Source organism: Heterodontus francisci, chromosome 8 (assembly GCF_036365525.1).
Source record: "Heterodontus francisci isolate sHetFra1 chromosome 8, sHetFra1.hap1, whole genome shotgun sequence".
Lineage (NCBI taxonomy): Eukaryota > Metazoa > Chordata > Chondrichthyes > Heterodontiformes > Heterodontidae > Heterodontus > Heterodontus francisci.
The window spans coordinates 36,850,646-36,874,049 of NC_090378.1; the positions used below are offsets into that span (position 1 = coordinate 36,850,646).

Genomic DNA, 23,404 nt, shown 5'->3' on the forward strand with positions numbered 1-23,404 from the left:
TTGACTCTGTTCCGCCATTCTATTAATCGTGGATATTCTGTACCATTTACTTTGTTCCTATCCCTTGATGTCCATACCTAAAAACATCTATTGCAATTTTGAATTTGAGTTGACTCAGCATTCTTCCCCTTTTGGGGAGCCAAGTTCCAAATTTCCATGATCCAATTAGGAAACTGACGTTGAGAATCCACAACCTGTCACACACATCAGGCTGACATATAAAAATCCTACATCAGCAGACTGCAGTGATTGTGAATTTTGAACAATTATTTATGGTAAAGTGCTGTAACAGGACAACAGCTATTTTCAGTAATGACATAAAAAGGATTAGACAAGAATTTACCTCATTACTGGTCAGATTGCTGAAGAATTGGAAAACCCACTGGAATTTAGTTTACAATGTCATTTTAATTACTGCATGAAGTGATTACCAACATCGATACAATCACCAAACTGGCTGGTGCAATGTCCTTTGGAGTGTTAAAAGCACTTATTTCCAGAATTACTTTAATTGTTTCAAAAGTTTGAAGTACAGCCTCATATTTATTATATAGTTACCAGATTGAGAGTCAATTTTAACAAAAGATTCATTCTCAGGAAATGGCATTCCTGGCAAGCGCAACATTTATTGCCTGTCCTTAGCTACCCAGGGAAGATGGTGAGTCTTGATACAAGTAAATAGCTTGCTCAGCCTCTTCCCTGGACAGTTAAGAGTCAACCACATTGGCATGGGACTGGAGTCACATATAGGCCAGTCAGGGTATGGATGGCAAGTTTCTTTCCCTGAAGAACATGACTGAACAAGTTGAGTTCTTTATGACAATCTAACTGCTTCATGGTCACTTTCAATGATACCAGCTTTTATTTCAAGATTTTTTTTTGGAAACTAAATTTAAATTAGCAAACGGACATGGAATTTGATCTCACTTTCTCTGGATTATTCATCCAGTAACGATAACCATTACACTACCATACCTTTGTCAAATCAAATGACCTCAAGAAAAAAAATGGCTCATGATAGTCTACTGTTTTGATTACATTTGCAATACTGCAAAAGCAGATTATACTCTATTACATAATTATTAAAATGTTACAAAATTCCTTAACTCAATGCAATGAATTGTGATTACAGTAATATGATAATAGTCATTTACAGTACAGGTGGCAGCCATTCAAATATTGGCAATATGGATATGTCTTTAAGTGCTGGTGTCCAAATGCTGCTGCTTTGAAGTGCCAGAATAACTTGATTTCCATTGCAACTCACAGAATAGATAATGCCTTCCTCTCTTCTTCTCTTGAAGCTTTTGACCCCTCACTGGAATATGGTTCTGGGCTCCAGTCTCTGATATCTCGTTTAAGTGGCCATACTTTGTGCATGAGCCAGGACAAAAAGTGTGTTACCTTATGTGACTGTGGGGAGCACCATATTTGAGCTGATTTTATTCTTGGCTGATGTTGCTACTCACTTCCATAGCAGCCATTGGGAGAGCTTACCTCACTACGCAGATGATGGTTTTACTGTTGAGTTATACCATGTACATTGGCTCTCACCTTGCAAGCTGTAGGCAGATTGAATAAACTCCCTGCCTCGTCTCATAATCCACCTCAGATGGAATGGAATCTCTCTGCATAACATTCACCACCAAACTGGAATATAAAAAGTGAAAAGGTGCATGCTTTTTATAAATCACATCAGTGCAATATCAACTGTATTTCCTTTGCGAGATAATTACCAAGAAAAGCATCAAGATTCTTACAACTATACTTACCAGCACTATTTTGTACAAGCTTTCTCCTCTGGAGTAACTGCAACCTACATGCTTTATATTGAAGTTTGCATTAATTCAGAAAATAGTCAGAATTACAAAAGAGAAATCTGAGAGAATTCAGCTGTGTCATTATGTTCTAGCTTCACCTTGCCACAACACTTTTGGTTTTACGTTGAAAAGGATGCTTCCCAAAAGTAAACAAAGTCTCCTATGATCCTAAAACCTGCACCCGCATGCATGCTATGTGCATCATTCATATGATTAACCAGTGGCATTACATAGTACCCTTGTGATCACAGTGGATGCCTATCATGTTCTCATGTTTCGCAAAAGGCAACAAACACTAAACTGACAGGATATAGCAAACTATAGTTATATAGCCTAAAGTTGCATGATCAAATTTACTTACAAGTTAAATTAAGTTAACATGCTAAATACAGAAAATTGCTCAACAATATACTGAATAATACAACATAATACAAAAAATTTTAAATACTAAAAATAGTAAAAGTCTAAAAAATGTATAACTATCCCTTTTAGAATGTATTTCTTGCAGTGTCAATTAATTGGCAATACTCGCCAAGTTTGCAATCTCCAACAACCTCTTAAGTAAGTCCCATTAATTATCCATGATTGACGTTGTGAACTATTGAATAGAACGTTGATGAGCAGATGCTCCTCGTCTGGTTTCTGATGACCTGTTAATGTTTCAACCGAGTTGAGTTCTTTTGGCAAATGAGTGCAGACTTGATGGGCTAAATTGTCTGTTTCTATTCATGAAAGGCAAACTTCATTTTAACTTCAGCTATTTCAGAAATACATAAAATTAATTACAAAAATCTTCCTATTTTGTCAGTCATGAAGACTAAGCTGAAATAGTTTTTAAATCATCTCACGAGCCCAAAAATGAAAAAACATCTTTAAAATCAATTATTTGAAAGCAACGTGCAGTGCTGAGCTTTTGGGATGGCTGTATAGTTTCTAGCTCATTTCTTATCTGACAGTGCAATGTGATACAATTGGTAAAGTTAAGCGTAAAATTGTTCAGCAGGGAACTAATGGAACTCCAAACCAGTTAGAAGCAGCTTTTTCCAGTTTGAAGTCAGTGACACATGCCCAAATCAATGAAAGAAAACAACTGAAGAAAATCAGTATTAGTAAGAGAAATGGTGTTGGGGAAATTGATGGGATTGAAGTCTGATAAATCCCCAGGGCCTGATGGTATGCATCCCAGAGTACTTAAGGAAGTGGCCCTAGAAATAGTGGATGCATTGATGGTCATCTTCCAAGATTCTATAGACTATGGAACAGTTCCTACAGATTGGAGGGAGGTAGAGAGAAAGCAGGGAATTACAGACCAGTCAGTCTGACGTCGGTAGTGGGGAAAATTCTCGAGTCCATTATCAAAGATTTTATAGCAGAGCACTTACAGAACAGTGATAGAATCAGGCAAAGTCAACATGGATTTACAAAATGGAAATCATGCTTGACAAATCTACTAGAATTCTTCAAGGATGTAACTAGTAGGGTTGATGAGGGACAGCCAGTGGATGTGGTTTATTTGGACTTTCAGAAGGCTTTTGACAAAGTCCCACATAAGAGATTAGCATGTAAAATTAAAGCGCATGGGATTGGGGGTAGTGTATGCGATGGATAGAAAATTGGTTGTCAGACAGGAACCAAAGAGTAGGGATGAATGGGTCTTTTTCCGAATGGCAGGCAGTGACTAGCGAGGTACCGCAGGGATCGGTGCTAGGACCCCAGCTATTCACAATATATATTAATGATTTAGATGGGAATTAAATGTAATATCTCCAAATTTGCAGATGACACAAAACTGGGTGGGAGGGCGGGTTGTGAGGAGGATGCAGAGAGGCTTCAGGGTGATTTGGACAAGTTGAGTGAGTGTGCTAATGCATGGCTGATGCAGTATAATGTGGATAAATGTGAGGTTATCCACTTTGGTAGCAAAAACAGGAAGACAGATTATCTGAATGGCTATAAACAGAGAGGGGAATATGCAGTGAGACCTGGGTGTTCTCGTACACCAGTTGCTGAAGGTAAGCATGCAGGTGCAACAGGCGGTAAAAAAGGCAAATGGTATGTTGGCCTTCATAGCAAAAGGATTCAAGTACAGGAGCAGGGATGTCTTGCTGCAATTATACAGGGCCTTGGTCAGGCCATACCTGAAATATTGCGTGCAGTTTTGGTCACTTTATCAGAGGATGGATGTTCTTGCTATAGAGGGAGTGCAGCAAAGGTTTATCAGACTGATTCCTGGGATGACGGGACTGACATATGAGGAGAGATTGAGTCGGTTAGGATTATATTCGCTGGAGTTCAGAAGAGTGAGGGGGATCTCATAGAAACCTATAAAATTCTAACAGGACTTGACAGGGTAGATGCAGGAAGGATGTTCCCGATGGTGGGGGAGTCCAGAACCAGGAGTCATAGTCTAAGAATACAGGGTAAACCTTTCAGGACTGAGATGTTGAGAAATTTCTTCACCGAGAGAGTGGTGAGCCTGTGGCATTCACTACCACAGAAAGCAGTTGAGGCCTAAACATTGTATGTTTTCAAGAAGGAGTTAGATATAGCTCTTGGGTCTAAAGGGATCAAAGGGTATGGGGAGAAAGTGGGAACAGGTTCCTGAGTTGGATGATCAGCCATGATCATTATGAATGGTGGAGCAGGCTTGAAAAGACAAATGGCCTACTCCTGCTCCTATTTTCTATGTATGTTTCTATGTAACCATAACCTATAAAATTATGAGTTTGATTTTGGAATTGTCGCAAAGCCATGTTAAGTGAGATCTATTACCTTTGAGAAGTTGAAAGCTTGCCAACATACAAAAACCCGCAAAACGACATGACTGCAATGATTAAAGAACATGGCGAATATAAACTTCTTGGTGTGCTGAGTATGAAATACTGCTAAACGGAAATTGCCAGAAAGAATGTCTGAATGAACGAGGCCGGTGTTTGAGGAAATGCACAGGTTAAGGGAGGAACTAACTATAATTGCCATTTAGAGTGACAATTTATTGAAAAGGAGGAGTTCTGATGTTTGCATTTTTGGATAACAGGCTATTTATATAGAGGTAGAACAAATGAAGGAAAATATATATTATTGTGGTGACATGTCAGAAGAGCAATAGGACCGTTTAGCATTTAGCACAATTGCAAAAGTGCATTCCTGCCAATGTTTGAGAGATCATCTCGAGTTTTCACAATAAAAACTAAATTTGAAGTTTTAAAACAGATTATTCAAGTAGGGTATGCCCTCCAAAATGCTAAAACTTTTGTTTTAACCGAGGCGGGAAGCTTGCACTGTTTATTCTAGTTCCACTTCTCCACAGGTCACAACATATTTTTAAATTTTCCCACTTACCGATATGGTCAATCTTTATTTTTCCCAGAATAAAACACACCAACCAGGTTTCTTTAATAAACAACAAAACTATCAGTTTATTATAAAACAAGTTGTAACCAGTAATGAAGTAAAGCATAAACACACAGATTGAAATATTAAAGTTCCCTTTTTACCTTAGCCCCTCACACTCTCTCACACAGGCACACTGGTTAACTAGAAAGATAAAAGGATGTGTGTTTTAGAGCTCTCGTACAAAAAAAAGACAAAAATACACTTGGGTTAAATTCTTGCTAATTCTTCAAGAGAGAAGATATGGAAAGATGTCCTTTGTTTTGGCTTGGCGTCCCAAATGCATACAGACGACTGTCACTGGGATCTTCCTAGAACAGTTCTTTTCAGGCGACGTTGAAGATCAGTTTGGATAGGCTTTCCAGGAAACGCAGCAACAAAGGTTTCAGACAGGTCTTACAGCAGAAATGCGGCAACAGTTTCAGCCTGCTTCTTACACTTACTTCTCAGCTTCTTGAGAGATGAAGAACTAGCAGGCTTTTTCAAACTGCTGGAACAGACAGAGTTGGGGTGGTTTGTTCTTCTTGGCAAGTTTTCTCCAACTGTCTTTTCAAACCATTGTCCATATCCCAACCCACTGTCCAAAGCAAAACCATAAACAATGTCACAAGAGATGAGCCTCCTGATCTCTATAAATCTTGACCCGTCACTTCTCTGTAAACATCTTCTCCAAGTCAAAAACAACCCCTGCTGGATAATTATTTGAAAACAGGTGCCTTCCAGTAACTTTGTTCCCCAAAGCCAGACCTCACAGTTACCCTGGTAAAAACCCAACCATGCAGTCTTTTCAGTTTTCCCAAAATAAACCAATGTCCAGCTCTAAAATACGAGCCCTCAAAAAAAAATTTAGAAATATAGAAGCACTCATAAGACTTTACTGATTCTGGTTTCAAACTCCAAGATAGATTCTACTGAAAAGCAAATTTGCTGCAGACAATTTCATTACATTAGCACTGAAATATTAAGTTAGGCAGTCCTTCTTACCTACGTTATTAAATGTAGTCCACTACTGAAATTTAAAGTCTTTGTTCGTGACAAATATAACCATTAACAAATGGAGAAGTAAACTAAAAACAAATTGGGTGAAGTTTTGTTTTCTGCTCCTGGAACTCCCTTCCTAACAGCACTGTGGATTTACCTACCCCACATGGACTGCAGTGGTTTAAAAAGGCAGCTCACCACCACCTTCTCAAGGGCAATTAGGGACAGGCAATAAGTGCTGGCCTAGCCAGCGACGCGCACACCCATGAATGAATAAAGAAAAATTGTATGGCAGATGGAATGAGAGAATGGGAAAAAGCTGGGACAAAATAATACATGTACACATACACACCTTAAACCTCCTGCTTTGAGGAAATTTTCACAGAAAGATTTAGCACAGTTTCTTGCCATCTCATCATCTGATGTAGGCATCAGTTTGGAACTCAGAACCTGCAGGGACAGCATAAAAGTCCAAATTAACAGTAATCAAATTGACCTTCCCCAACAACAGGCAATAGGTTACAATGGGAACATACATTTTCAATGGGTGGAGTGAATAAAGACTAGAAATTAGTAAAGGAAGTGGCAGTTTCCCATTCTTGAGTGCTGTAGTTGTTAGCCAAGAACCAATGGACAAACTATTTCCACTTAGTATTGCATTGCTTTTGTAGTAGGTGTTTTTCATTATCCAAAAGTATCCAAAATTGAAAGAAACAGATGCACAATTAACTTGATGCTTCAAGTCAGCTGAATATGGAAGACTTGAGGAACATTGCATTACTTCGAGCTGACAATGTTAGTCAGAAGATTGTGCCTCTGAGATATGCACAGATGAATTAATGCTTAGTTCCAACAGATCTAGGATCCTATTGTTCCTCATCCAATAGAGTCACAAGGATTATATTCTCTGCTTGGAGTTTATGAATGATCTTATTTGTAAGATGGAACTGAAAGACACCCCAGAGAAACATCCTACATAGATTAATATGAGAGTCGTTAGTCTGTGACAGCAGTGGAAGCTGGGTCTGAATTTATTCAAGGCTGAGTTAGACAGATTTTTAGTAGACAAGGGAGTCAAGGGTTATGGAGGGCAGATAGGAAAGTGGAGTTGAGACTACAACCAGGTCAGCCATGATCTATTGAATGGCAGAACAGGCTTGAAGGGTCGAATGGCCTACTTCTGCTCCTAAGTCCTATGTTCCTCTGACCCAACATTACAATTTAAACTTTCTCCGTTATTTTTGCTTAAAATGAGCACATATATTTTGGAAAGTTGCTACCAAATACATTTTTGAGAAAATCAATCTGTCAAAAAGAAATCTATCCTTTTAACATGGCTGATGGGGATACAGTGAATGCCTTTTCAAGTTTCTGGGAACAGTCTGGAACCAGAGGTAGAATGGGTAGATGCTATAAATCTGCCAAACTACAAACGTCAGTTATGATGGAAATGATCTCCACTTGATACCTCCGTTTACTGTGAAGCTCTAATGGGTCAATATGATGGCATGATAAAGTCTTCACAGAAAAATCAAGATGATGATCTGATCTATTACAAGAAATCCAAAAGTTTACTATTTTACTAGTTCATACCTCTAGATTATACAGTACTCTGAAGGTGGACATCCCTGGTGCTGATGATCTGAACAGACTCTCCAGAATAGTGTTTGCACTGGGCTGATGCTGTTGCTTCGAAGAAAGTGAAGGTGATTTGGATGTTTGGTGACTTGAATCAGTCAGTAATGTTTTCTGCTAAAGATAAAAATAATCCTCAGTTTAAACCTGCTATTTTGTACACAAACAGTTGATCGCCTGCACGCCCTTCTCATTATCCAAATATATTTCAGTGCCCACATAATGAATAATATGCCATGCAGGCAACAAAAAAAAATTCTGCAATAGAATCTCAAGAAAATGGCACCTCTGGGGCAGGCATGTGTTCTTCCCAGCCCCAGCTGCATACAAGGCCCAAGACTAGTTTCTCACTTAGTATTCTTTTGAAGAAAACGGTAAGAGATACCAGAGTTGATAGAACAAATCAATATCAGCTATGGCTCAGTTGATAGCACTCTCGCCTCTGAGTCACAAGGTTCTGCGTTCAAGTCCCACTCCAGGGCTTGAGCACAAAAATCAAGGCTGACTCTCCAGTGCAGTACTGGGGGAACACTGCACTGTCAGAGGTGCTGACGTTTGGATGAGACGTTAAATTGAGGCCTCATCTGCTTGCTTGGGTGGATAAAAGATCCCATGGCACTATTTCGAAGAAAAACAGTGTCCTGGCCAATATTTATCCCTCAATCAACATCACAAAAACAGATTACCTTGCTATTATCACATTGCTGTTTGTGGAAGTTTGCTGTGCACCTACTGGCTGCTGTGCTTCCTGCATTTCAAGAGTAACTATATTTCACTTGCTTTAATGCAAGTCAAGTACAAGTTTGGAGCAACAGGATATGCTTGACGCCGAGATACAACGTGGAACTACTCTCATTCTCCAAGTGTTGTGGCCATGGTTGGTGACGGTGCTTGTTTCTGAGCATCATATTTTTAAATTTTTCCACTTTCAAAAATAAAAGGTTTAATTAGGGGTCCCAAAAACTATCAAGTTCAATAACAAATTTGAAAAAAAGGTTTTACAGATCCTTAAGAGTCACTTATACTCACTCCTGCAACTCATCTATGAAAAACAAAATGTGAACATGGACTCGATGGGCTGAATGGCCTCCTGCTGTGCCAATAATGCCTATGGACTTATGAAATCTCAGATGAAGCATGTAAAAAGTCACAAAATATGAGAATACATCTTTCTTCTCCAAATTCCACAATGGCCTACTCCAGCTTCTATTTCCTATGTTCCGAACAAAGCAATCAAAGTCACACAGTAATTTAACGCCAGATCAAACGTTTAAGGATACTGGCCCTGAAATAAGCAAAGCTAAAGGTTAGACAAGGACAATGTTTCATGGTCATCCAACCACAGGGGAGTGGATATCTTCTAAATATTTGATCAGGACAGAAACAGCCAATGTTTGTAAGTAAATGGTAATTCCTGTCATGGACATATACTTTTTGTAAAGAGATTTTTTGGATGACTTATGTTTATCAAATAAGGTAACTTGTTTCAGAAAAGGGTTGTATTTAAGTGCTTTAAACATCAAAAGTTGTACTATGCTCACAAACATTTTTTTCCATGCAATTGTTAATATGAAAGTTGGGGCTGATCTGAAGACTTGCATCCCCCCATAAGCAACAATATCAAGGTGACTTTTTTGCTGGTAGAACTTCATCCTAGTTTGTTTTGGGAATGACAGTTGTTTGAACTGGAGCTAGTCAGAAGATGGAAGATTCTTTCTTGGGCTATTGTGGTCACGTTACCACAGAGTTTATGGCTGAAAAGGGAGGTCATGCATGTTATTTTGAAGCAGATAAGCATTTTATAGTTTCTTGCTCTGTTATACTATGGCTAGTATTCATGTTCTGTGCACACAGGTCCACTGACAATATTGTCAGCTAGTGGTTCTGAGAGATTTGGTTGATTCAGACAGAAAAGCTTTTGTCTTACCTGTATCAATTGTAACAAGATCAGGATTCTCACAAAACGTTAACAGATGGAACTACCTTGTTAAAAGTTCAAGGCTGTAAATAAAGTTTGTGTGATCCCGTTTTCCCACACCATAAGACAAAAGACTGCTGCTGTGCATCATCCAGAAATGATTTTTAACAACATTGGGGAAAATATAAAAGAATGCAGCTACTTACTTTTCTGCCTAAAGCATCAAGCGTGTCCAGTGCCTCCTGAATGGCTGGGTCAGTAGGAACCAACAGCAGCAACTTTCTAACACGTATAGTTATCCTGAAAGATGCACAGATAAATAAACAGATTTTCTATAATAAAATAAAAGTTTGAGGTAGCATTGGAATGCAACAATTTTAAGATGGCAGAGTTCTTTTGCCTGCAGTCTGCACAAATATAGTCTTTTTTACTTTACTGATATTTAAAATGAAACAAAATGTCAAACAAGTGCAAAACATTTGGAACTTGCATTTTACAGAAATAGAATTTTTGTTTTGCACCCTAACAATTTCAAGGAATTGAATTTCAACTACAACTCAAAGTAGAATAGGTTTGCGTTCCAGGGTTCCCGCAACGTTTGAGCTTTTCTCATATGCGAGATGTGTTGCAGTAAGTTTGAGGTCTATGCTTTCAATTACCAATGTCATGTAAATGCCCAAAGTGGCTCTTTCAGCAGATAACAGCAAATACCTTTGGAGTTTCTCATACTAACCATGTGCAAAATATTGTCAATGCCCAAATATTAAATAGTTCTACAGGGCCTACCTGACTGGCAGTGTTTTTCTTTTGAAACTATATAATTCCAAATATGCAACTATTCTATTTGAACGTATGGAATCTCACCTTGGTTCTTCAAGGTTGGCAAGTTGGTAAAGCATATCAAACACATTACACACCAGTGCCATCACTACACCAGGCAGTGACTTTTCCTGTTGCAAAAGTAAAGAAACTAGTCAGAAACACACTAGCAGAGACCAAAGCAAATATACACATCAATCTCTAACAGTTTAGATTCCACTTGAAGAAGCAAAATTAAATTTAACTCTGCACTGTATGAGTATTCAAAAGGAAAATATAAAGTTACACTGAATTACAACACTAGAAAGTACTAATAGCTTAAACAGAATTATTATAGAATGTTCAGCACAAGTCCCCGTTTAGAAAGTCCTGCTTTTTGACTGGATTCTTGTAATTGTAATTTGCGCTAAACAATATGCTTCTTACATCTATGGCCAGCTGAATGTTATGCCATCCCATTTACAAAGAATACAGGAAAGCAGCAGACCTCTGCAAACACTGCAGTGGAGAACCAAGGATAGTTCAATTGATTGAAGGGCTAAGGTTCAGACTGCCTCATGAGCATGAGGAAACCAACTCCAGTCTCAAATGACACCTTTCACACCTGTCTCCATTACTCTCTCAATTCCAAATAATTTGATGAAGTTAAGCTTTTTCATTTTTCAATTAATATCTGTAAAGTTATATAAAAACTTTCTCTAACCTGCTCCATAGCATAAGCCGAGTTGAACACACCACTGCTTGCAGATGAGTCAATCGAGCTCCCTGATGCTGTACCCATTACGGGTGTCTTTATCGTCAATACTTGTTCATCTGAAAACCCCAGTTGGTGCAGCAACTTTTGATCTTTGTTCATGGTCAGCTAGGAGAAAAAACAAAACACATTTTCATTTTCAGAACATAAGCAGCACAGCTGGGGCAATGAGGTTTAAAGTTGGTTGGCTTATATTTGCTATCACTTTGGAATTGGTAATAAATAAGAACCTGGATAGAAAGGAGAAACTGATTCCAAAAATGGAAGATATAAATTAAAATACTGCAGCAGTAAAGCACTGATGCACAGTTGCCTTTTGTCCCCAGACATTTCAGACTGTTGTGCAAAGACTGGCAAAGGTACGAAGCTCTGCACTGACTAAAATTGGCACAAATCCATTCATACATGTAAAATGCACCATTTGGGTGCTAATTAAGATCATAAGAACTAGGAGCAGGAGTAGGCTGACGGCCCCTCGAGCCTGCTCCGCCATTCAATAAGATCATGGCTGATCTTTTCGTGGACTCAGATCCACTTACCCGCGCTCTCATCGTATCCCTTAACTCCTTTATTGTTAAAAAAGATATCTACCTTAGCTTTAAAGACGTTTACTGAAGAAGCGTCAACTACTTCACTGGGCAAGGAATTCCATAGATTAACAACCCTCTGGGTGAAGAAGTTCCTTCTTAATTCAGTCCTAAATCTGCTCCCTCTAATCTTGAGGCTATGCCCTCTTGTCCTAGCTTCACCTGCCAGTGGAAACATCCTCTCTACTTGTATCTTATCTATTCCCTTCATAATTTTATATGTTTCTATAAGATTCCCCCTCATTCTTCTGAATTCCAATGAATATAATCCCAATCTACTCAGTCTCTCCTCATAAACCAACCCCCTCAACTCCGGAATCAACCTAGTGAACCTCCTCTGCACCCTCTCCAGTGCCAGTATATCCTTTCTCAAGTAAGGAGACCAAAACTGCACACAGTACTCCAGGTGCGGTCTCACCAGTACCTTATACAGCTGCAACATAACCTCTCTGCTTTTAAACTCAATCCCTTTAGCAATGAAGGACAAAATTCCATTTGCCTTCCTAATTACTTGCTGTACCTGCAGGCCAACCTTCTGAGATTCATGCACAAGGACACCCAGGTCCCTCTGCATAGCAGCATGCTGCAACTTTTTAACCATTCAAGTAATAATCCTTTTTACCGTTACTCCTACCGAAATGAATGACCACATTTATTAACATTGTATTCCATCTGCCAGATCTTTGCCCACTCACTCAATGTATCTATGTTCCTCTGCAAAGTTTCACAGTCATCTGCACACTTTGCTCTGCCACTCATCTTAGTATCATCTGCAAACTTTGACACCCTACACGTGGTCCCCAACTCCAAATCATCTATACAAATTGTAAATAATTGGGGTCCCAACACCGATCCCGGAGGCACGCCACTAGTGACTGATTGCCAACCAGAATAGAACTCATTTATCCCCACTCTCTGCTTCCTGTTAGTCAACCAATCCTCTATCCATGCTAATACTTTACCCCTAGTGCCATGCATCCTTCTTATGCAGCAGCCTCTTGCGCGGCACCTTGTCGAAGGCCTTTTGGAAATCTAGGTACACCACATCCACTGGGTCCCCATTGTCATAAGAGTTATGTCTAAGTTGGCAGGAGAGTATTAAATGAGATGATCCTGGAATCAGTGTTGGAACCACTACTGCATCTAATTTTCAGCAACTTGGTTCAGAAACTCAATGCAAATTCGTAATGGAATCAGAAGTGGCAGCACATAAATTACAAAACTAGTTGCTCTAGTCAGACTAGGCCTTGTGTTTATCCAGTTCTGGCCAGCGAGATGCAAAGTAGACATTCAAATCCAAGAACAAAGGAACAAAGGAACAGAAACAAAAACAGAAAATGCAGGGAAATACTCAGCAGGCCAGGTAGCATCTGTGGAGAGAAAAACAGAGTTAATATTTCAGGCCTATGACCTTTCATCAGAACTGGAAAAAGTCAGAAATGTAATAGATTTTGAGCAAGTGAAAGGGGGGGGGGGGTGCGGGGGAAGGAGGGAAGAAGAACAGAAGATCTGTGGTAGGGTGGAGGGCAGGAGAGATTAAATGCATAAAGATTTCATGGTACAAAGCCAAAGGGACTGGTAATGGGACAAGTAAAGAAACAAAAGATGTACTGGATGAGATGTGAATGGCACAAGAGCAGCTGTCTGAACACAAAGTAATGGGATCAAGAAACAAGTGCTGGGGGCAGGGGGGGGGGGGGGGGAAGGAGAGATGCGGGAAATGGTGGCAGAAGTTACGATCTAAAATTATTGAACTTGATGCTGAGTCCAGAAGGCTATAAAGTGCCCAATTGAAAGATGAGGTGCTGTTCGTCAAGCTTGCGTTGAGCTTCATTGGAAAACTGCAGCAGGCCAAGGACAGAAAAGTCAGAGTGGGAGCAAGGTACAAAATTGAAATGACAAAGGACAGGAAGCTTGGGGTCATGCTCACAAACTGAACAGAGGTGTTCCGCAAAGCAGTCACTCAATTTGGAGTTTGGTCTCCCCAATGTAGGAACCACCACATTGTGAGCAGTGAATACAGTATAATAAACTGAAAGTAATACAAGTAAATCACTATTTCATTTGGAGTGTTTGGGGCCTTGGATGTTGAGGAGAGAGCTGAAAGGCAGATGTTGCATCTCCTGCACTTGCATGGAAAGGTGCCGTAGGAAAGGGGGAGGTGTTGAGGGCGACTGAGAAGTGGACCAGGTTGCTGAGGAGGGAACAGTCCCTTTGGAATGCTGAAAGGGGAGGGGAGGGGAAGATGTGCTTGGTTGCGACATTACGCTGGAGGTGGCAGAAGTGGCGGAGGATGATCTGTTGAATACAAAGGCTTGTGGGGTGGAAGGTGAGGACAAGGGGAATCCTATCGTGGTTCTGGGAGGGAGGGGAAGGAGTGAGAGCAGGAAGTGGCACTGATAGACATCAACGTATCTGAAGAGGAGACTGAGGGAGGGGGCCTATGCAGGACTGGAACAAGGAATATTCCATACATCTCACAAAAAGGCAGGCATAGCTAGGACCCATACAGGTACCCAGAGCAACGCCTTTAATTTGGAATAAGTGAGTGGAGTTGAAGGAGAAGTGTTCACTGCGAGAACAAGGTCAGCCAGACAGAGGAGGATGATGGTGGATGGGGACTGGTTGAGTTTCCTTCAAGAAAAAAGTGGTGAGCTCTCAAGACTATCCTGGTGAGGGATGGCAGTGTAGAGGAATTGGACATCCATGCTGAATAGAAGACGGTGAGGGCCAAGAAACTGGAAACCGTTGAAGTGAGAGCGCATCGGAAGAGTCACAGACGTAGGTGGAAAGAGACTGCAAAAGAGGAAAAAAAGAGTCGAGATAGGAAGAAATCAGTTCAGTGGGGCTGGACCAGGCTGAAACAATGGGTCTAACAGGGTAGTCCTGTTTGTGGATCTTGGTTAGGAGGTAGAAGCGGGCTGTCCGGGGTTGGAGAACTATGAGGTTGAAGGCCGTGGAGGGAAGATCTGCAGAGGAGATAAAGCCAGTGACAGTCCTGGATACAATGGCTTGATGTTTGGTAGTGGGGTCATGGTCCAGCGGGAGGTAGGAGAAAGCGTCAGTTAGCTTTCAGCCTTTGCTAGGTAGAGGTCAGTATGCCAGACAACAATGGCACCACCCTTGTCAGCAGGTTTGGTGACTATGTTAGGGTTGGATCTGAGAGAACTGATGCTGCAAGTTGAGATAGATAGGTTAGAGCGAGTGAGGGGAGTAAAGAAATAGGAACAGATAGCAGGTTCTGAGGAAACATTAACTGTTCTCTCTCTCCACAGATGCTGCCAGACCTGCTGAGTATGTAGAGCATTTTCTGTTTTTATGACACAGGAACAAGAGTAGGCATTTAGCATAAGATCATGACTGATCTGCAACCTAACTGCACATGCCCCCCTTTGAGATATGGCTCTTCTCTGCACTAAGGCTGATCCCTCGTATCAGAGCTTTATGAGGAACACCAATTTGCATTTATATAGTGCCTTTTAATGTCGAAAAATATCTCACGGCACTTCACAAGCGTGTTGTCAAACAAAATTTGACACTGAGCCAAAGAGATATTAAGGCAGATGACCAAAATCTTGGCCAAAGAGGTAGGTTTTACAGAAAGGAAGAGAGGTCGAGAGACAGAAAGGTTTCGGGATGGAATTCCAGAGCTCAGGACCTTGGCAGCTGAAGGCACAGCCACTAATGCAGGGATGCTTAACAGGCCAGAATTGGAGGAGTGCAGGTATTTTGGGAGCACTGTCGAGCTGGAAGAGATTAGAGGTAGGGAGGGGCAAGACCACGGAGGGATTTGAAAACAAGAATTTTAAAACTGGGGCATTGCTTAACCAGGAGCCAACATAAGTCAGTGATGGACAGGGCTTGGTGAGAGTTAGGACACGGGCAGCAGAGTTTTGGATGACCTAAAGTTTATGGAGGGTAGAATGTGGGAGATTGGCCAGGAGTACCTTGGAATAGTCATGTCTAGGGATAACAAAGGCATGAATCAGGTTTTGGCAGATGAGCTGAGGCTGGGAAGATTTGTGCGATATTGCAGAGGTCGAAATAGGCGGTCTTAGTGATGATATGGATATGTGGTTGGAAGTACATCTCGGGGTTAAATATGACACTGAGGTTGCAAACAGTTTGATTCAGCCCCAAACAACTGTCACGGAGAGGAATGGAGTTGGTGGCAAAGGAATGGGCTTTGTGGTGGGGACTAAAGACAATGGCTTCGGTCTTCTCAGTACTTCGTTGGAAGAAATTTCTGCTCATCGAGTATTGGATGTCGGATAAGCAATCTGACAATTTAGAGACAGTGGAGGAATCAAGAGATGTGGGGGAGAGGTACAGCTGACTGTCATGAGCATACATTTGGATACTGATACTTTTTTTTTTGTATGATGTTGCCAAGGGGCAGCATATATGAGAAATAGGAGGGGCAAGGGAAAGATCCTTAGGGAACTCCAGAGGCAACAGTGTGGGAGCGAGAAGAGAATCCAGTGCAGATGATGCTTTGGCTATGATTCGATAGGCAAGAATGGAACCAAGCAAGGACAGTTCCACTTAGCTGGATGACAGAGAAGAGGTGTTGGAGGAAGATGGTGTCATCAACCGTGTCAAAGGCTGAAGATAGGTTAAAAAGGATGAGAAGGGATAGTTCAACAAGGTCATAGTCACAAAAAACATTGTTCCTGGGTAGGCCAAGCACAAGTCAGCCCTTTAAGTTAACAGATATGCATGCAAAGAAAATTTTTTTTTTTATAAAAGGACCCATGTATTTAATGAACAAAAACATTAGAGGGACACTGATTGGGAGAGGCAACAAATATGGTATTGCCCACTCATCAGAACAAATATATACAAGTGTAAAAATGAAAATACTCCCTCCTGGGGTAGAAATTTAATACTATTTAATAAAGTGATGGTGGTGTCAATAGATCCAAAACCATTTCCCATTCCCAACAAAAGACCTTGAGCCAGTGAAATTTTCACCTCTGGTTTTATTACTTTTCTTCTTACTCACCAAACTATCATTGGCAAATATCTGCAAGTTATCCAAAGGGCAGCTGACATGCGATACCATCTTCCACCTGACACTCCCAATAGTCTCATTGCTGTGAGCCTGTAAAGTGGACAGAATGTTATTAGGTACTAGCTAAATATACATCGACATGTATATTGGCATACTTGGTTGGGATAGGTAGTGTCCCAGAACTAGTGTAAAATAAATATGGTTAAATTTCAGACAGTACTGACCTTAATCTAGCAAATGTGTCAAGTTTCAATCAAAATATTTTACTGAGTCTTATACAAACAGTAAGTATGTTAAAACACAATCAGATTTGAAGTAAAACTGGAAAGAAAAATGCAATATTTTGCATGCCATATTATCACAAATGAGATGATCAGATTCAAAAATCTAAATATTCTATAGAAGACTAACAGTTTAAACCCGATGCTGCGAATTAAACAAATGCTTAGGTGGCATCCACTTCTCTGGGTTGCCACTGAGTTACCATATCAAGCTGCTGAAGAGCCCAATGTTGGATTCAAAAACATTTTGAAAGATTGACCTGATCACTTCCATAATATGCTTAGATCAACCTTTAATATCCACAACTTTGATTAGTCTCAATAATCTCCACCCCCAATGAGGCACTACGCTGTTTATTTGAACTAAACCATAGAGGGTTCATTAAAAAGGAAGGACAAAATTAAAGGGCAAGCCATTCGGACAGCTTTTGTGCATCCTCTAGGATGGAGCTGCTCAATTAAACTGTGGTACAGCTCAGTGTTCTTTGAGATTTGCAAATAAAACACGAAAATTTAAAATTACATCATGCTGTTCTAGCATATGCTTTTACGAGTTAAGATTTACTAGGTTCCTGCATGTAACCTACCCTCCCTGCTGAATTACTGATATTGACTACATCTCTGCAGTCTCACTTCCCCTGGACTGGACAGAAGGAGTGAAACACATAAGCAGAAATTTCAAATAAAAATGTACAGGTCAGTTTGGTGCCACCATTTTTCTTTTGAACATACATGTTCATTTTATTTCCCTCCTTTTATTCAATTTTAAGTTTTTTTTATAGGTTGCTATTTTCTTCTTTCTAACTTGAATTTCTTTACCTTTACCTTCCTCACATTCATCAAATTGTAACCAAAATTGGCTTAGTGGCAGGAGGCAGAGGGTGATGGTCGAGGGTTGTTTTTGCAATTGGAAGCCTGTGACCAGTGATGTACCACAGGTGCTGGGACCCCTGCTGTTCGTAGTGTATATTAAATGATTTAGATGTGAATATAGGAGGTATGATCACTAAGTTCGCAGATGACACGAAAATTGGTGGTGTCGTAAATAGTGAGGAAGAAAGCCTTAGATTACAGGATGATATAGATGGGCTGGTAAGATGGGCAAATGGAATTCAGTCGTCAGAAGTGTAAGGGGATACATTTTGGGAGGATTAACAAGGCAAGGGAATATACAATGGATGGTAGGACCATAGGAAGTACAGAGGGTCAGAGGGACCTTGGTGTACTTGTCCAGAGATCACTGAAGGCAGCAGCACAGGTAGATAAGGTGGTTAAGACGACATATGGGATACTTGCCTTTATTAGCCGAGGCACTGAATATAAGAGCAGGGAGGTTATGATGGAGCTGTATAAAACGCTAGTTAGGCCACAGCTGGAGTACTGGTCGCCACACTATAGGAAGGATGTGATTCCACTGGAGAAGGTTCAGAGGAGATTCACCAGGATGTTGCCTGGGCTGGAGCATTTCAGCTATGGAGAGAGACTGGGGTTGTTTTCCTTAGAGCAGAGAAAGCTGAGGGGGGATCTGATTGAGGTATACAAAATTATGAGGGGCATAGATAGGGTAGATAGGAAGAAACGATTTCCCTTAGCGGAGGTGTCAATAACCAAGAGGCACAGATTTAAGGTAAGGGGCAGGAGGTTTAAGAGGGGATCTGAGGAAAACTTTTCACCCAGAGGGTGGCTGGAATCTGGAACACACTGCCTGAAGGGGTGGCAGAGGCAGGAACCCTCACAACATTTAAGTAGTATTCAGATGAGCAATTGAAACGTCATAGCATACAAGGCTATGGGCCAAGTGCTGGAAAATGGGATTAGAATAGATAGGCCAGCACGGACATGGTGGGCTGAAGGGCCTGTTTCTGTGCTGTATAACTCTATGATCCCAATTGGCAATTTTTCCTATTAACTTTAATTTTTTTTAACCACTGCAATCTATCAGTAGAAACAAATTCTTCCCTCAAGCTTTGCTTCACACGGGGGACAGAAGCCAACTTGAGTCCAGAGAACTTCAGTAAAAGGCAGAGACTGGCAATGGAGTGGTGGTCCGCAAAAATAGGGCTGACTGTCCTGGTCCAGTCAGAATCTGCCATCAGCAATTCTCATTATAATTTTCATGCCAAATTATCTGTTTCTCCTATTAAAGGGGCAATGGTGGAGAAGCTCTAAAAAATGAGGGAAAAAAATCCAAACTTTATAAAAATGTAAAAATCATTACAGGTTTTAGAAGTAGAGGGGGGAAAACAGAACTGACTTAACATATGGGATTCCTGCGAAAGCTTGAAATATTTCTGTGTAGGATCACAAAAGCAGAAACATGACATCACTAACCTCTATACTAAATGAATCTTTTGTAGATTCGCAGATGACTGAGATAGTTACAGGGTGTCCATGGAAAGAAGCGCCATGAGGTAGGATAGTCCGAGGAACAGAATACAGATCCTGCATAAAAGATGGTCACAAATTTAACACAAAAGACACTAACTCCAAAATAAAGATACATGGTGTAGAAGGGAAAAAAAATTGTGGCCGATGCAGCTAAATAAATACACACACATATATATATATATATATAAAGATGAAAGTAAGGCATTGTGGGACAAGTTAGTTAGCTTGCAGCCTTGAGCATGGTGCTGCTTAGCACAGACAATCAGCCTGACCAAAAGGGGCCCCTCTTATCAGTGTATAAGACAGCTGCTTTGTGTAACTGCAGACTGCACGAAGCAATCAGGAATGCAAGCTTGATAAAGGTAGAAGGATTCATTGTGAAGACTCAAGGATAGTTGATAAGGGGGTCTGGGAAACATCACAAGATGATCAGGGGGCTTGCATGAGCTGATCACATAGCCACATGATGCCTAATGAGTAATCTAATTGGTAATATGTGTAATGTATGTAATCAATAACAGTTATGATTGGATTATGTCCAGCCGGGATGGGCTGAGTAACTGTATATCCGTTGTGGATTTTCCTTTGTTCGGTGGAGAGGCATCTGGACAGCCCAGTGACCTGCTCCCCGCTGGCGTAACTAAATAAACTGTTTGACATTGGAGCAGACCTGAGTGTCGACTGATTCTTCTAGATTCATTCCCGCTAACACATGGGGATACCAACACATTGTGCCAGAGCAGAAGTCTGGCATGCCCTACAATTATCCACAAGTTTCCAATGCCAAACAGAGACCAAGGTGCTTCTGCAAGTGGATACCCAGAATTTCTCTAAACACAATAAATTAAGTTAAAGATGAAAAAAGGACTTGTAGTTCCAAGCTTGTACTTATAATATTCTTTCCTTTTCTCCTATGTTAGGTTTTAAGTGGAAAATATTAGTACAGTACAAATACCTCAGCCCCACTAGCCTCCTGCTTGCACTCTTCAGTGCCTTTATGGCCTGATGTACTAATTTATTTTTCAATATTAATGGTTTTCCCCTTTTTATAAAATTTTTTTTGAATAAACCCTTTCTTTATAAAACTGGGAAGCACTTTTCTCTTTATAGCTGGTGCTCAATGTTCCTCTCTCCACTTTTCTGCTCTGCCTGGACATAGCATAGACATTGATTGCAAGAATGTATCCACTTTCTTTGGACTCTAGGTCCATTCTGACATCACCCCATGGCCTTAGATTTTCTGTCAACCCAAAGCTTTCAAGCCTGGTCACTCTTCCCCCTCCACCCTGGCCTCTAAAAGCTGGGACAGAGGAAGGGCAAGCTAATCATGTCAGACCTTCTTCCTTCGACTTTCAATATATTCATACTAGTCCCGAGCCCCACCCCTAGCTGTGCTCTACCTTCCCATTTCATCAGTCCAGTCTCTAACCCACTTCTATCTGCTATCCCCAGTCCTTCAACACAAAAGCAAAATACTGTGGATGCTACAAATCTGAAACAAAAACAGAAAATGCTGGAAATACTCAACAGATCAGGCAGCATCTGTGGAGAAAGAAACAGTTAAAGATCCAGGTCTGTGCGACCTTTCATCAGAACTGGGAAAAGTTAGAAATGTAAACAGATTTTTTTTTAATAGGTTAACAGGTACTTCAAGTCTGGTTAAATTGTGCTCGGCCATCTAAGCCTACTTGAGTTAAAGCTTCCACTTTGTCTTGCCTCCCTCTATACAATGGTATGGGTGATCAAATAATAAATAAAAACCACTGTACTGGGACTCATCCTGGTGTAAAACAAGATATTAGGCTTAGAGTGTTAAACTTGAATAAATCAACTGACGATAGAAAGGCATTTAGTGGAGATGCAACTATTTGCTCACCTCTATTGTGATCACATATCTTTCTGCAAGCAACAGCAACCGTTCAATTATGACAAGTTTACTGGACCTACAATTAGGAGATAAACATTATGTAATTAGTAACAGTACCTTGACAGGTCCTTACAGAAACAAGGTACAAGGTGTTAAATTAAGCTTTTTGCTTTGCCTACTAGTTCTGGAACATAATATTGAATTAGGCATCATGGACATCAGCCTACTTCCTGCACCCTTGTGGTATAATGATGACTTTCCTTGAAGCTTTGTTGCTTTTTGCAATTTTTAGCATGAATACGGCATGTGAGGGATCAAGACTTCTGTATTTTCAGCAAACAGTATTGGTGTACCCACATGCACTTCAGTTAATCACTTAAGCTATACTTTGCAGCTTTCTCAATCTGCTTGTTTTTTTGCCTGAAGTTGTGTTTTTGGACAGGGCTGTAATTAGATCTTATTTAGAATACTGTCACGTCTTGGTCCCTGCAGATGGAGGGCGAGAATAGAGGTATGGAAGAGATTCAGCCAAGGACTGGGTCTGTTCACTTTAGATATGCGTAGACTTTGAGGTGAATAAAATTCAACATGGAGGGGAGGGAAGTAATGGAGGTAAAAGATCAAAATTTAAATGAAGAGCAAATTATTGGTCCATAGAGGTTTTCAGAACAAAAGGACTTCAACCAATGTGCCTGTGCCAGCACTTTGGTAGAGTAATTCAAAATTTATCTTAATGACCCACCCACTCTCTATTCCTCTGCATCTTCCTTTGAATCAAATATTTATCCAATTTTGCTTCGAAGATGCAATGCCTCAGCTACTCCTTGTGGCAAAGTTTTCATCATCCATCGATTCTCTGAATAAAGAAATATCCCTTAACCATTGGTCCCTTGCAATGACTATTTTAAATTGATGACTCATCAGTGGCATCCCAACTGGAGGAAATCTTTTCCTCTGGTTACTATCAAAATCCTTCATAATAAAAAAAAACTATTTAATATCTGCTTATTCTTCACTGCTCCAGTGGAAATAGTCCCAGTTTCTTAATTTTCTCCTAACTGTACTTTCCCACATCTGGCATCATCCTGGTGAATCTACACACTATGGCTTTTATGTCCTTCTATATAATGGGATACCAAAAAGTTCACAGAATAATGCGTGGCTTGACAATTATGCTCTTTCTGGGGTAAGGCGTGGGGCGGGTGGGGAAGGGGAGGAAGAGGGGGAAACCAGGTGGTTTATTAACCAGATTCTGAGTTAGTAACCTGTGATCCTGATAAACAACTTGGGCGCACAGATGATTATAGATTGCTAACTAACTTATCAATGAGCATTTTCAAGCTTGGAAACACGATAGTCCCGATTTTAACCTTACCCTTCTAGCATCAATGGGCATCTGAACTAAACCGCCCATTTCCACAAGCTGGATATGGTTAAAATCAGGCCTTGTGTGTCTACATTTTCCATATTAATGCAACCCATTGACATTTAAAATCCGCAGAAACAGGAGCTTAGGGAGCTCAAAAATATCCAAGGATGAGGAAGTCTCGTGTTACCTGGATGGGGACTGCACTGATGTAGCTACAGTAGGCATGGCTGTAGCTGTTAGCATTTTAGTTGCTCTTGTAACAGCATGCGTCAGAGTAGGGCCTCCTAGAGCTGAACTAGCAATCTGCAATGGCAAGAGATGGAGCAAAACGCATTAAAAAACAAAATCTCAATAATAATAAAACACCAGAAATTTAAATACTTTACTTACTTCCAAACGTTTGTAGCAATCTGCTATGAATTTCTTATGAAGGGAAACGGAGTCCTGAAAGAGAAATGAAGTGACAATGGTCAGCCTTTGGATTTATTCACCATATCACACAGATATGACACATCTTTCATACCTGAAATTAATTTCAGCTGCTTTATCTAGTTTTGAGTTTCAGAGAAAGCAGACTG

General features: G+C 40.5%; 1 protein-coding gene across 3 annotated transcripts in view; it reads right to left on the reverse strand.

Moving 5' to 3' along the window:
• Window positions 1-23,404, reverse strand: part of usp24 (ubiquitin specific peptidase 24) — a 213,772-nt gene that overhangs the window by 88,087 nt on the left and 102,281 nt on the right. For 2 of the 3 annotated variants that reach the window (XM_068036962.1, XM_068036965.1), the window contains 11 exons: window positions 23,217-23,270; window positions 23,014-23,129; window positions 21,467-21,533; window positions 19,534-19,644; window positions 16,913-17,011; window positions 11,270-11,428; window positions 10,612-10,697; window positions 9,954-10,047; window positions 7,788-7,946; window positions 6,547-6,644; window positions 1,555-1,650 (listed from right to left, as the gene is read on the reverse strand). In XM_068036962.1, coding sequence (XP_067893063.1) covers window positions 1,555-1,650; window positions 6,547-6,644; window positions 7,788-7,946; window positions 9,954-10,047; window positions 10,612-10,697; window positions 11,270-11,428; window positions 16,913-17,011; window positions 19,534-19,644; window positions 21,467-21,533; window positions 23,014-23,129; window positions 23,217-23,270 — 1,139 coding nt within the window. The remainder of the gene's footprint in view (window positions 1-1,554; window positions 1,651-6,546; window positions 6,645-7,787; window positions 7,947-9,953; window positions 10,048-10,611; window positions 10,698-11,269; window positions 11,429-16,912; window positions 17,012-19,533; window positions 19,645-21,466; window positions 21,534-23,013; window positions 23,130-23,216; window positions 23,271-23,404) is intronic. The other variant, XM_068036963.1, reaches the window with a different exon arrangement.